Genomic DNA, 15,676 nt, shown 5'->3' with positions numbered 1-15,676 from the left:
CATATTTTTGTAGATGTAGTCAAACACAGTGTATTTTATGTTTGTTATATTTTTTCGGAGTGAAATATAAGACTTTGTTTCACAGTGAAAACATGAGTGATATTTTCACAGTGAAAATAAAAAAAAATATTTTCTCTGGTTTTGGCAAAAGGGATCACAGATTTAGAGACACCAACTGAGAACGACAACACTGATAAAGATTGTGACAATTTATTTAGAATTGTTTGAAAAAAAACTTCTGTCTTACATCGGTGATCTATGAAGATGGTTTTAAATCTTAACAGAACACCCAAATACATGAAAAACAAATGACATAATATATATATATATATTTTTTACACTAATTTAAAAAATTATCAGCGTTTCCACCAAACTCTATGAAACATAACTGCTTGTCATTCATAAAAAGGGAAACAAATCCTTTATTAATTTAAGCTTTGATAGGAATATGTTTAAGTTTCATACTGGTATGAAAGAAAATCTTTTGCAAACTAAATAGATACGTACATGATAAGTTTCCTACAAAAGTTAGACCCTTCGCGAGATTACACGCGGACTAATACAAAGTGATTGGTATAAGTTGAAATAATTTGTTTGGTAATTGAAGTATACTAAACAAACATATCAACATAATCCTACTCCAAACTCAAATTCCACAACACTGGGGCAATATCTGAAAAAAGATTTACATGGACACTGCTGGAAAATTACAAGGAGAGAAACCAGGTATTCCGGAAGAGCAAACGTCTTCTGCTTCTTCGACGACACCTGTTAATGTAAATCGTGGCCAATCGAAGTGAGTAATGTCAGGTCCTCAACAGCGAACATGATATGTAACAACGGAACCAACAGGCAAACTAACGAGCAACAAAAACCTCCAAATTCATATCGCACAAAAATAGAATATTTCCCAATGAGATCACTATGATGACTATGAAACCTATACTTTTCAACAAACTGTATGTTTTGAAACCTGTGTTACGTATTAGACCGTCACTTGACAACGTCTAGCACGACGACCGTGATGTTTTATCTATGTGTTTATTGTAAAATCTGTTTTATTGCATTTAGGTTTTAATTGTAAGGATTACAAGGAGAATGATTTTTTTAAACACAATCACATCATACGACATCATATATTTATACTTCGTTTGCATCAAGGCGTCATTCTTTATATAAAGGAAAATAAAGATACTACGCTGGTTTTATAAACCAGTACATTGTACATCTACTTTAAAAAACAAACTGAAAATGTGTGAACGCGTTGCTAGAATGTCACTATAGTTTAGACTTATAGAAAACATATATATGGGTCAGTGATAAATCATACATTGCTGTCGCCTATTCCATCTTCCTTTTTGTTACAGATGTGACTGGATTATCTGTGGTGGTCAGTCCGTCCCCTACAGCTAATGTCCTGTCTGGTGAGACCCTAAGTATCACGTGTCAGTGGTCAGCTGACTACACTGGCCAATTGGCTTCTGTTAACTATAGATTGAATGATGATGATGGTTCGTTGGGTACATTATTTATGAATTTTGGGACAACATGTCCGGATACACCACCAAACGGACCATCCTACACTTTCTCCTGTAACAGAGATACAAGGACAATGGAGATCCAGATTCCCGCCAATAGTTACAGTCACGGCGACAGATGGACGTGTGAGGGGAGAAATAACACCTCTGACAGTACAACACAGACAGACACGACTACAGTGGACGTTGTTGGTAAGTATCAGATACATACTTGGTACCAGCGCATTGGTTCTATAAAGTCTAGAGAAATATTAATGTTAAGCCAAGGTAGCATGGACATGACAAAATGTAGAAGTTAGACAACTGTCATTTCTTCTGCTTTTTTAAAAATGAATTTCTTCTGTTTTCCCTAATTGTACATCACAAGACTTCACACGCGATTAAAAACAAAACAAAGATGACAATAATCATCGCTTCATCAACTCACTAACCTAGATTTTGTGCAAGACTGTCAAGTTGTAATTATATCCTGCATTTCCTGTTTAAAGACGTAATGTAGATTTGAATGCTATACGATGGTCATGACATGTATATGGTGAAAATATCAAGAAAATTGATCTTTTGTTAAAAGCCTTGTATGCAAATATTCTGAAAAGTCAATAAGATATTACTAAAGCTCTGTTATGATGAGTTAATTTAAACCACATTAGAAAGGCAAAGTGATAATTGCTATTTTACCGTAAGTAAGGGTTCATTGCAAATCAGAGGACGAATAAGATGTACCATGAAGCCAAGTAAAGAAAATGCTTGTTGTAGTTACCGGGGATACCTTTAAATGGTCCCGATGAACGATGTTTGTCTTAATTCATCCTTATCTGATCAGGCATGAGGTTTGATACACCAATTATTGATATTGATAACATGACTGGTTATGGAATGATAATGATAATAAAAAATAATGTCAAAAGTATTTTCAAAAGATGAGGATATTCGTCATTTTCTTTGTAAGGACTCATTAAAAAATCTGATGTATGTAGAAACTGAGAGAATATTACGAATTAAAAACTTAATAGGCGAGACACTACCTTATTTAAGTTACAGTGTATCTTTTCCTGAAGCTGAGTGACTCTGGAAATCCTCCAAATCGATTTATTCAAATGTCTGATGATCAAAACACTAAAACCTTAAATAACAACAAAAATGTCAATGACAACTAGAAATTGTTGTTAACAATTTGGGGGGCTTTTCACTTCTTTGACGACAAGTTGACCGGAAGTTGACATGTATCCTGATAACGATATATGAGAAAGATTCCTTGTTTGTTAGTCTCTACAACATATCCAAAGATGAACTTTGAATCTTGAAACATTTAGGTGATATAACTACATAATAACGAAGAAATACACTTTTTAAAGGTTCAAATATATTTGACCCATGTGACCTTGAATGTCGGTCAAGGTTATTCATATTTGCAAGCCTTATAATGTAACATCTGATGATCAATATATCCCCAATATTAGTTCTCTAGACCTTGTGAAACTTGACAAGAAGATTGTTGAACACTGGTACCCTATTTTGTATATTTGAACTTTGACACCTTTTGAAAACGGAAGTCGACATTTAGAGGGAAGTTTTCCTTATAACAATCACTAGGAAGTCTGCAGAGAAGGTTTATAATCAATTTTCATCATTGTATGCATTCTAGAAATTGAGAAACTTTCATTTAACGATTTTTAGTTAATTGACATCTGTGACCTTGAAAGTGGGTCAAGGTCATTGATATTATCAAACTTTGTTGTCGGTTACACATCCTTCCTGTATATGAAATATCAAGCATCTAGGCCTTCTAGAACTTGAGAAGAAGTTTTTCAAAGATTGGTACCCTAAATAGCTCTTTCCAAGTTTGTGCCCTACCGAAAACCGGAAGTTGAACTTTTAAGGAAGTTTTTCTTATGACAATCAATAGGAAGTGTCTACAGAAGGTTTATAATCAATTTTCATCATTATGTGCCTTCTAGAAATTGAGAAACTGGCATTTAACGATTTTTAGCTAATTGACCTCTGTGACCTTGAAAGTGGGTCAAGGTCATTTATATTATCAAACTTTGTTTCCAGTTACATATCCTTCTTCTATATGAAATATCAAGCCTCTAGGCCTTTTAGAACTTGAGATGAAGTTTTTCAAAGATTGGTACCCTTAATAGCACTTTTCAACTTTGACCCCTACCGATTACCGGAAGTTGACCTTCGATCCCAGTTTTTATGTTGGGAAAAGTCCTTTCTTATTAATTTACATAATATGATTAAAACTGAGCTCACTAGCTTTAACAGTTCTTGAGTTACGGCATTTTAAGTAAAATCGGAAATGACGTCATGGCGGCCATTTTGTTTTTCCGATGAATTTGTAAATCTCACTAAATGGTAGAAGATATCTGGGGAAATCTTCTCAGTAACAATTTGATAAAATATAGCCCTTCAATATTGTTCTAGAACGAGTTTTTCCTATTAGTCGGCATTTTTAAAAGATCAAAGGAAATTTTCAAAATGGCGTACAGCGGAAATGGTAAACGTTTCAAAAGAACTGAAAACACTAAATTCATCGGAAGGACGTTCTGCATCGATCTGAAGAAGAAAATTTCAATTTTTTATTGGACATATTTTCTGATATCATGTCATGACAAAAATTTAGATAAGGAAATTCTCTACAAATAATATAACTGCACAAACTCTGTATAATCAACGGTTTTCGAGATATTGCCGTTTTTAAGTTTTTAACTTATGACGTCATGGCGGCCATATTGGATTTTTGACCTACTTAAAATAACGGCATCGACAAGTTCATATACGTTTCTACATACAGGTGAATAGACTGTATATCTATATATTTCGAAACAAGATTACGAACCCACAAAATTGGAAGAAGAATAAGAATAATAATAATAAGAATAATAATAAAAAAACCGAACAAAAACAATAGGTCTTTTCACCACTTAGTGAAAAGCCCTAATTAGAATCACAAGATTGCCAACATTCTGTTATCAACACATTTCAATCATATTAGCAATAGAAACTAGATAATTGAATAATATCAATCAGTAATGATAACTTAAAGCAGAAACGAGTGTCGAATAAAAAAACTGCTGACGAAAAGACAGCTGTACTGGTAACAGGATATATACATATACACAATGTATGTGTTGTATATGTGGTATTGTCAACTCGTGTTATGTCAGTCCTGTTGAATCAATGGATATATATATATATGACTAGGAGCGGGTCAGAGATTCCCTACGTTAATCTTATTTGTTATCCATTATCTTTATGGTGAATTTTTCACCATTTTAATTAATTAATAGTTTCAGAATGTATAGTAATAAAATATGATGGTATCCAAACGTTTGACTGACGTAATATTGATATTTCCTGTACGTATATATTGCAGTTCCTGTGAAATCCGTGATTATCTCCCCTTCCAAAACTGTGACTGTAGATTGATGTGACATTAACATTATATGTATATATTACAGTTCCTGTGACATCAGTGATTATCTCCCCTTCCATCATTGTTACTGTAGACTGATGTGACATTAACATTATATGTATATATTACAGTTCCTGTGGCATCAGTGATTATCTCCCCTCCCACCACAGTGACTGTAGATGTCGGTACCAACACCACCTTAACCTGTGTCACGCAGCCCCACAGTCGACCTACAGCCAATGTCACATGGTATCGAATGGTCAGTGGTCAGCCACAGATGATTACCTCCAACATTTCTGTGTCGTATGACGCTCAACACTCAGCTCTATCTACTACCAGTGTTCTGTCATATGTACCATCAAAGGAGGACAATGGACGGGCCGTATACTGCGTTACCGACGGTGGATGGACAGGAAGTACTTCTACAACGATAAAGTCAAATGAAGTTTCACTCAATGTGAGATGTAAGTACAAACTGATAGCAATGTTGTGTATAGCAAAATAATTCCTTTATTCATTGTTGTATAATATATTGTAAATCACTTTATTTCGTGCACTCACCTTTGCAGATTTTGTTAATACTTTTAAATTTTGATTGTATGATATTTGCTGCCAATTTGCTTATGAGAATCATGTGACTATACCTGAAAAAATAATTTGGTCATGTGATGCATGTTTTGTCCATACCGAATCGTATTAAACGGAGTACAGAATAAAAGAAACGGATGTGAACACTAGACATGCTTTTAGGTATTAAGAGTGAAGTGAGTTGTTTTCAGGAGGGGAGGGTTGATGATGACAAGACTTCAATAGGTCAGACTACTGTGCAGTGATCAACGTTGTAAGGTTTTTATACCTATCATATAGTAGTCATCAAGCAGTAATGACTCTTGACGGTTTTCCTACTGTAATCAGGGGTCTGAAAAAAATATTTTAAACCACTACGCACAGGACTAGTGGACTGAAAAAAATTTACTCGTCCAGATTGGAAATTTACTTGTACAAATTCAGCCATGGAATGGCACCTTAATCAGCGTTTTATGATCAGTCCCAGATAATTTTTCTTGAATGCTTGAATTGATTTCAACCAAATTTAGACTGAAACATCACTAGGAGTGGGGAATAATTACTTAGATTCAGAAAGTTGATTTGACCTCTAGTGAATAGGTATGACCTTGATCTGGTTGAAAGGTCACAGGGACCAAATATGTTTAAATCTTGAAATGACTTCTTCTCAACAACCAAGGATGATGATATTAGGCCTATGTCAGCCCACTTTTTTTTTATATGAATGGCACTTTCAAGGCCAAGGTTTCCAATGTGTTAAAATATTTATATTACTTCTCCTCAATAACTAAAATGTCAAAGGTCTCGATATTGGGCCTTTGGCTTGCTTTTTCAACAAGTGATATATCTGAAGTAATGACAATTTTGACGCGCATATATAAAGAATATGATTGCAGGTTTGCAGAAAATGTCTAGGTGAACCAACAATGTGTTCTATGTAAGCTGTAGAGTAATTTATTTTAGGCCTGTTTTGCCTCTTTCATATATTGGTCTTTCAAATCCGTCTCATGAACCTTCTATGTAGTGTTACTCTTGAAAATGTTGAATTCATTCACCACCATTCATGAAAAAAAAGTTGAGTTTAAAATCTAGGATGTATGGAAGTCATGTTTAAACGGGTGTAATCAGTACTACATTTTAGAGTGAATAGAAGATTATCCGTCCAATTTGTACGAGAGAAGCATTATAATTGGTAACATTCCCACAGGACTTAGAATAAGAGTAGCCCCACAGGAATCGGATACTGACACCAACTTCGACCTCTTATAGCTTGGATGAAAAACACAAAAGTAAACAATGGACAGAAAGGAGAAATAAATACACTATTGAATTTTTATATTCTCTGTTTAATTTTCAATTTCATTGTGCGAATAGTCATTTACATAATGAACTGGTAGAAATTAATGAGTCTTGGAAGATTTGGTCAATTGTCTATGACGTCACATTTAATATTTTTCCTCCCTGAGAGTACTTCAGGGGGACAATTTTGGGAAATTTTGTCCTTTGTGATAGAAGCGAAACTAGTAGACAGAATTCAAAAACCACATTAAAATGTTAACGTGTGAGTATGTTGCAACTAATATCTTCATTAAACATACTTAAGTTGTACATGTAATTCTATGTGTCCTCAATTTGCAATTTTACACTAAAATGTAATAATCTTAAAGCTGACAATACAATTTAAAAAAAATTCATTTTGGGATAAAAAAAATGATATTTCCCATATGCTTGTGAGATGTGTTTAGCTATGATAAGAATATTTCCGGTCAGCGTAACGAAGGAAATGGTTGACATTGTAATCCAAGATTTGTTTTGAAATGAGTACAGGCATACCAGGTAACCTGTCAAATATGAGGTTGGCCCAAAAATGGACCTGATCCTACCAACTCCTTAAGTGAAGTACAGTGTTTTAACAATAGAATATCTGGTGATCATCACAAAAGTTAAGTAATAAATGAACATTTTTATCCTTAGATCCTCCGACTCATCCACTCACTGTGACCGGAAACACTGACCCTGTATATGATGATGATGACATTGACCTGCGATGTAGTATAAGGGGAGGTAACCCAATCGCTACTCTGTCATGGATGTGTCCAGGCCAAAGTGTTATGTCTTCGCCGAGCGACACATCGGACACGGCCATCTCTGTTCTGAGAATCACTCTGACACCTTTCTATAATGGTGCCAACTGCACATGTACAGCTACTCATCATGTACAGGGTTTCACAAGTACTCACACCGAGGTTTTCAACGTCTACTGTAAGTCTACTGTGATACTTCTTGTGTTTATATAACTGTGATCACCTCACACCGAGGTTTTTAACGTCTACTGTGAGTCTGCTGCTATAGTTATTGTGTTTATATAACTGTTGATCATCTCACACCGAGGTCTTCAACGTCTACTGTAAGTCTATTGTGATAGTTATTGTGTTTATATAACTGTTGATCACCTCACACCGAGGTCGTCAACGTCTACTATAAGTCTACTGTGATAGTTATTGTGTTTATATAACTGTTGATCATCTCACACCGAGGTCTTCAACGTCTACTGTAAGTCTACTGTGGTAGTTATTGTGTTTATATAACTGTTGATCACCTCACACCGAGGTCTTCAACGTCTACTGTAAGTCTATTGTGATAGTTATTGTGTTTATATAACTGTTGATCACCTCACACCGAGGTCGTCAACGTCTACTATAAGTCTACTGTGATAGTTATTGTGTTTATATAACTGTTGATCATCTCACACCGAGGTCTTCAACGTCTACTGTAAGTCTACTGTGGTAGTTATTGTGTTTATATAACTGTTGATCACCTCACACCGAGGTCTTCAACGTACTGTAAGTCTATTGTGATAGTTATTGTGTTTATATAACTGTTGATCACCTCACACCGAGGTCGTCAACGTCTACTGTAAGTCTACTGTGATAGTTATTGTGTTTATATAACTATTAATCATCTGATATCTCCAATATCAAAATATATTCAACAATGTCTGATAGTAATGTTGTATTTTACAGTTGCCCCACAGATTAGAGCCCTGACTGTGACAGACCCTTTCCCCTGGCTGGCCAGAGAAGATTACGTTGGCCGTCTGTCCTGTGACACTACAAATGGTAACCCATCTCCTACACGGTACACATGGCACAGGGACGGTTTAGTGGTCAATTCTCTGACCTCCCAAGTGATTATGTTTGGACCACCGGTCAGCAGTGATGACGGACGGGTATACAAGTGTAGGGCAGATAACGCTTTCACTGACATCAAAGGATCAGCTCCAGAGTCCCAAATCACGTTAGATGTACAATGTAAGTTTAAATACACATTTCATCAACATATCATCATCAGTAGGCAGGCTGTTTAAATCATCCCTTGTCCATGGGTTGCGTCTACCTCCCTAAACAGTTTTTGTTTCCGCATTTTAGGTCACATGAGACAAAACTAAACATTTTTTGCTGCTCAAAAACTCTTGAACTGATTTCACTAAAAATTTGCAGAAACATATCCTAGCTAAAGACAATCCGATCTAAGCAGTTCATTGTATTGAAGTACTCCCCTCCCCTCAGGGGTCTGAGAGGCAGAACCAAAAAAAGGATCTAATTGGCTCAAATTTCAAAACTGGTCTTCTAATCACCCAGATATGGTAAATTCATATACTGTTTATGAATGGAAGTGTCTGAGGTTGCTTTACCAAAGTTCGTGTGGGTCTCACATTCTTTCTTGTGAGGAGGTTAGTTTTATACTATATAGAAATTGCAATGGGGAGTCACAGTTCACTAAAGAGGGGGTTTGAACCTCACGTTACACTTGAGCGTGTAATCATAATGGCAAGTAAACATGATGGAGGGTAGGATGGGTTTATCTTTTTATTCACTCCAACCTAAACCCTTCCGTCGGCTAACATGGAGATCGTACGTGGGGTGATTTGTATCAAACAAAGCTCTAAAGATGTCTGAATTTGAAAGAAATTTATGTCTAGCAAATTTGTTTGTGATATCATGATATCGTTTATATAAATTAAATGGAAGTGTAAACGGATTCATTGCTCTCTATGCATGTTAACGTGAAACCAAATACTTGCTACGCCAAATATGTGATTTACACAAGGAGGTCCATAATGACTGTCAGTAATAACAATGACTTATCATTGATGCAGATATGGTTTATATTTATGTATGGTGATAAAATAAGAGAAGTTGAAGTGAGGGTCAAATGTTGACTCCCTCCCTTAGAGCAGATTCTTCAACACCTGAAAGAATGACTCCCTGGAGTGGAAGAGCAGGGTCCAGGGAAATATAGAAAGGTTGTTAAGATCCTCCTTGTTTTGCTCGAATGACTTTATTCTGTTCCTATTTGGTCTGAAGCATACCTGGCTGTATAAATCAGGAGCCAGACATCTGAGAAATTCGATTCTGAATGGTGAAATGTTGTAAGTGCTTAAAAATTTCATTCCATACAAAGATGTTGTTCTATTTTGTTCTGTAGGTCAGTGAGTCACAAAATGTAATTGTGAGAATGAAATTTTGAAATGTTTTGTTAGCTGACTTAGCTAATCGATGTAGGCCCCATGAGCGTATTGATTGCCTGATATTAACAGCCATAATCCAGGCTTGTAATATTATTGTGGAATAATGTTTTTCCTGAACAGCACCTAATTCAAAGTTCTTCCACCATTGTAAATCAGTTTCAACTTGCCTCTCATTCATGCATTGGTCCGACAGGTGTTGATATTGTTTTCAGTCTTAAGTTGAATATGGTCACTATCAATGCCATTAGGAACAAATATTTTCAAATAGGATTCCTCTTCAGTTCCACTGGTTCCATTGCACTGAAATTTTGTAGTAATGTTGACAAACTGAATTGAAAGGTACTCTGGTTGATCATTTTGGTTGTGAGCTTTGTCTATTTGATTTTGGGACTGATCTGAATTGGACTTTTGAACTGTTTTTTCCTTCTACAGTGGTTAACGTCAGACTGGTAAGTAAAGGTAAATGAAACAGTCAACTTTTAGTGTAGTTATTAATTATTGTATCTATATATCTCCTTTTACAGTCGCCCCTGTGTTAACATCTGACTGTCAGGTAAAGGTTAATGAGACAGATAACTACCAGTGTACCTGTACAGCTGTAGGTAAACCAACACCTGTTGTTACCTGGTTACCCCAGAATTTGTCATCTAACAATGTCTTGAACTTCCTGTCCATCAACAGGGACAAAGCCGGGCTGTACACATGTAAAGTCACATCGTCATCATCAAAGTTCGGGACACTACAAACTCAGTCTGTTCTCAACCTCGTGGTACAGTGTGAGTATAACCAATCTGTCCAGAACCTCATAATACAGAGTAAGTATAGCTGATCTGTGGTCATCCTTGTGATAGATTGTGAGTATAACCAGTTTGTCTTTATATCCTGTTAAAATCATGTCACATCCATCGAGAAAGAATTATAAAACTCTAAATGTCTTGTGTAAGGTTGATGAGACTGGAAGTTGAAGTATTGGTCTGTATTTCTCAATTTCCTATAGATCAATACTTTGACTGTGCTTTCCTGTTTCGTTCAGAAGGGCATCGTATAACTGATTTCTTTTTTTGTGTGAAGTAGATGTTGCTGGTAATATAAACCATATTGATGAAATAACTTTACTATCGCCGGTATGTTGTAACATATTCTGTCCTCAGACTAGCCTTGTACACCAGGAAGCATTATGTAAAATAAAAATTCAAGTAAATGCACATGGGAATGACTTTGGTATGGATTTGTATTAATTTATAACCGTATTTTATTGTAATGATTACAGATGCCCCGGATGTCACTTTGCTGGCTCAGAATTCCACTGAAGATGTTCGGTCATTGGTGATGACATGTAATGCGTCTGGTGTCCCTAACTCGTACACGTTTGGTAACTGGGTACATAAATATGACAACACCCTTATCAGGACCCTTACTGGTGACGAGAAGACCCAAGGGAGAACTCTCACACTAGACACGGTGTCGTATCAGGACATCGGTACCTACACATGTCAGGTACAGAACTCCATCACGGGAAGGAATGGTCAGCTGACACAGACAGGAACAGCTGTCTTTGATGTTAGAGGTAATTCATGTCTTAACTAACTATATTTACTAACAGCGAAAACGGTGTAAACGTAAATATTTCTGGGGAAAAAAAGACTTATATTATTTTTTCTAGATAAAATAAAATCTGTTGGATTGTTGGATTAGTTACGCTTCAATGGTCAGCGCATGTTTTAGTCGAATTTCATGCTTCAAAGTCACAGAGTTGCAGTGGCTTGCCATGTGCTTTTTTGGAGAACATTTTGCTAAAACATGTTTACAAATCATTAACTGGGCTTAGACATTTACAAATCATCAACTGGGCTGACGTAATATTTGCAGATCAGTGCAAATTTTACCTTGATAACAGTGACAGTCGCATTCGGGTTTCCAGCGGCCATGCCACGGTTACAGTAAAAATAGTGCATTTCACCGTCGTCTGGTTGGCAGAGGGAACATTGTGGTGTGGCGTTGCATCGCAACTAATATATAGACCCTTTATGTTATAGCCAACTTGACGGTCTTAGCTACCGTGACAAAATCATAGGTCTTCACATACCTCCTTTTATGTGTAATAGAATATAACATTATTTTTGAAGCAAGACAATATGCGACCTCATATTTGACTTGGCTACTCAACAGATCAACATCCACAGTATTGAACTGGCAAAACTGGATCTCCATCCCCTTCCCTTTCGTGACTAGGAGTTTCAATCCTGATTAACCGATTACATGTTCAAAAAGTATTTTGTGTATGATTATACAACTGGCGCAGTTTCTTTTCCATTAATATGTATGATATATATATATGATATATGTACTAATACTCAGAACGTAATCAATGTCAATGCTAGTCAGTATATTTATTTTGTTGTTAAGGTAGGCCAAGACTAATTGAAGGAGGATCGATGGATTTCCCCAACAAGGGTCAGCAATATCGGAAATCACTTTTATTCATCAGCCATCCTGCACCAACAGAAATGTTTATCAGTAAGGAGGAACGCCTGACATCTACACAGAATCTCACGATTACTTTTACATCAGAAACAGTGTTGGACGCCTTCTACGGCAAAATCATATCGCGACTCGGATACAAAGTGAATTTATATTTCCCTTCTTTTCAAATCTACCAGATTGGAGATTACAAGCTGACTGTCATCAATGATGTTATCCCGGAACTCGTATTTAAATTCTCGTTTAAAATAGTAGGTAAGTAATTGACAGGTAGTGTCTAGATCATCTGTTCTAGATTGACCAATGAAACTACATGAAAGTAAAGCATATATTTCTTTTTGTTTTCTCCCATCAATTGTCCGTCTATACGCTAATTGGTTTTTTAATTCTTTCTTGCCCAGAAAGCCAGATTGTATTTGTCTATACCATTCCCCGTGTCTCATCTATTTGCTCAAGTTTGGCAACAACAATCTATGACATCAACATACAAGCATACATTGGACGAAAAGATAAAGGCACTATTACCTACTTAACAGAAAAGAATGTGGTCGTTCTTCCTAACACCAATCCAATTGATTTTTCTATCAACGTAGAGTTGCAAAAACATCATAATACATATACAATTCTAAATTCTGAAAAATGTTCTGCCTCTTTGGCAGAGGGACACTGTTCGATCATTATAGTGTAATCGTTTTAGTGCTCCTTTCTTTTATTGGAATGAGTAAATATTTTTATAATTTAATTTTTATCTACCTGAGTGAACTCAATTAGGAATGATTAGATATTCTATAGTTATTCAATATCGGAAATACATTTACAATTTTCTTTTATATGATATCAAATTATTCTCGAACATTGCAGATCGTTAATTGAACTAGAAATGGGTCAGTTTACAAAGTTGGCGTTCTATGCCTCTAACAAGCCAAATATATTTGACTGACCACTTGAAAATAGTCTACATTTATTGACCTATTATTTACATTATTAACGTCTTAATGCCGGTAGAGGAATCATTCAATCAATTCGTTATTGTAATTTTAAAAATGAAATGAAAATATATCTGACTAAAAATGTCCATAAGCAATGCTAACAGCAACAATATCCCTCGCATTTAGCATATTATATATAATTCACTTAATTCAATGCTTCCAACCAATGTAATATCTTATCTTATATTGCATTCTCGGGATTGAAAACGTATTTATTTTTTATAGCAAAAGTATTTATTTCTATACTTTATATTCACCTGTAACATTAAAGCAATTAGTAATGTCTCTATATTGTCAATGTGTATACAACTAAATTACAATAAGGTTTGAAAATTAGCTTTCTTGCGTGTCAATATCAAAGCTTATTCTATGGAAGGGTAATTGTAATGGTTTATACTGTGGCTGCGTACGCAGCGTATAATTAAAAAAATATATGATGCTTTTAGTTTCAGATGAATCCAGTTGTCTGTATTATAAACAGATGTACACTTCATCCATTGCTTTGATCAGTATATCTGTACTCATCTTTCTCATCACCATTGGGATCGGAGTATTTATCACGAGTAAGTATATATCATCTACCATTCTAAGTTGGTAATGAGACAAAAACTGATATAAACATGTATATTGTGATATTCAATTTGATGTCACCATGTGTAACAACGTATAACGTTATCTTGTTTGTTTTGTAGGATTTGGACACCTACCCTTTATGTACGTATACGGTAGAAATTGTCATTAACATCATATCACAGGTGCTTGACACTGCTGATAGGTTTAGTCCACTAGATGCGATTCTCTCGAATAGAACGGAATCTACACATTTACAAACGGTGCATAATACAAATATTATGAATATTTTAAATTTTACTTTCTTGAACCCATCCTCGCCCCAATACCGAGTTCTAGACCGTCACAATATGTGTATGATATTGTATAATTCACAGGGACAATGAACCTTTTTTAATTTTCTATTTCTACATTCATGCATTCCAAATCTATGTCGCTGTCGATTCGATGTCTGAAGGCCTATTCTCATTAACATTAACTTCCCACTTCACATTTCAATGACACATTTGAGCATGTCGTTTAAGGAATTTCTCCAATGTTGGTGTCGATCATCTACATCAGCAGGAAAGATTGCCGCCATCTTTTGACTAGCGCCAGAATTCAAGAGTATATCAGTAATAATATTATAAGAATATCCAACAAGAAAGCGTCACATCAACTTTATATTAATATTGTAATATATGCATAAAAATTTTAGCACAAAATGACTTACCCAGTGTTTTGCCTTAACCTCACGTCTTTTTATAAGTAGTTTGAGTTCCTTCTTGCTGTAACAATATAGTTGTGTAACTGGTAAGTAATCTCGATCTTGCGTCAACCGTTAACATCAGTTCTTTGGCCTTAGAAATGCATCGCTTGTTTTTGAGTGACGAGCTGTTCGAGGCTATGGATACCAGCTTCCTTCTATTTCTTTGGGCGATATAATGTTGGACATGTTTGATGCTCGTGATTATGCCTGTTGGTTCCGCAATATACGTCCAGATGTTGGTACTTTCGTTGTTGCTATAGTATCAATCCTATTGACCTAGGTACTGTTTGATCTTTTCACTTTAGTACAAAAATGTTCAGCAGTGTAATATCTAAAACATGAAAAGGCATGGAAACAGAAACACTTCCAATATCTTAAAGCCAAGTAACTGAGTACATTATATACTTCAGAATGCAATGACACTTACGCTGTCAAATATTCGAGTTAATGTAAGTTCAGATGGGAAAACCATATTGACCAAATACAACACGATCAAGTTACATAGTTATGTTTTGACTCTTATACGATTTTTAAAGGTGAAAATATGTCCTTTGGCTTTTTCCAAAATACAACAAATTAATTTGAATAATGTTTCTTTCAGCGGAGTAAAAAATATAACAATCTGCACATTATTGTAGTGATGGTGCGAGAAGTTCTCCTTAAAATTACTTAGCTGATGTCAACAACTCTCAAATCTAATAAACAAGATAAGTTTGGTTGTTGAGGCCATCATCATATCCAAGATATTTTAATTTTCGTTCCCATTTCATATGACATATATAAAACTAGAGACTATGTAAAGAAGCTTACTATAATTAATCTTACATGATT

The 15,676-nt window shown here is 35.4% G+C and overlaps 1 protein-coding gene across 1 annotated transcript; it reads left to right on the top strand.

Moving 5' to 3' along the window:
* Nucleotides 1-689: 689 nt before the first annotated feature.
* On the top strand, nt 690-12,289 carry LOC132544447 (hemicentin-1-like). Its single transcript, XM_060208049.1, has 9 exons — nt 690-726; nt 1,368-1,730; nt 5,091-5,423; nt 7,501-7,788; nt 8,550-8,837; nt 10,582-10,833; nt 11,328-11,624; nt 11,955-11,997; nt 12,184-12,289. The coding sequence occupies exons 1-9, from the start codon at nt 690-692 to the stop codon at nt 12,287-12,289; spliced, it is 2,007 nt and encodes a 668-aa protein (XP_060064032.1).
* The last annotated feature ends 3,387 nt before the right edge of the window (nt 12,290-15,676 follow it).

Source organism: Ylistrum balloti, unplaced genomic scaffold, assembly GCF_031769215.1.
Source record: "Ylistrum balloti isolate Yb309-2 unplaced genomic scaffold, AGI_CSIRO_Ybal_v1 Utg369588, whole genome shotgun sequence".
Classification (NCBI taxonomy): domain Eukaryota; kingdom Metazoa; phylum Mollusca; class Bivalvia; order Pectinida; family Pectinidae; genus Ylistrum; species Ylistrum balloti.
This window is presented reverse-complemented; position numbering and strand designations above follow the sequence as displayed.

Bases quoted from the DNA above. Each gene is read 5' to 3' on its own strand.
- LOC132544447 (XM_060208049.1), top strand. From the start codon at position 690: ATGGACACTGCTGGAAAATTACAAGGAGAGAAACCAG. The intron at 5,424-7,500 runs GTAAGTACAAAC...TTTTATCCTTAG, and splicing joins AGTTTCACTCAATGTGAGAT to ATCCTCCGACTCATCCACTC. The intron at 10,834-11,327 runs GTGAGTATAACC...TAATGATTACAG, and splicing joins TCTCAACCTCGTGGTACAGT to ATGCCCCGGATGTCACTTTG.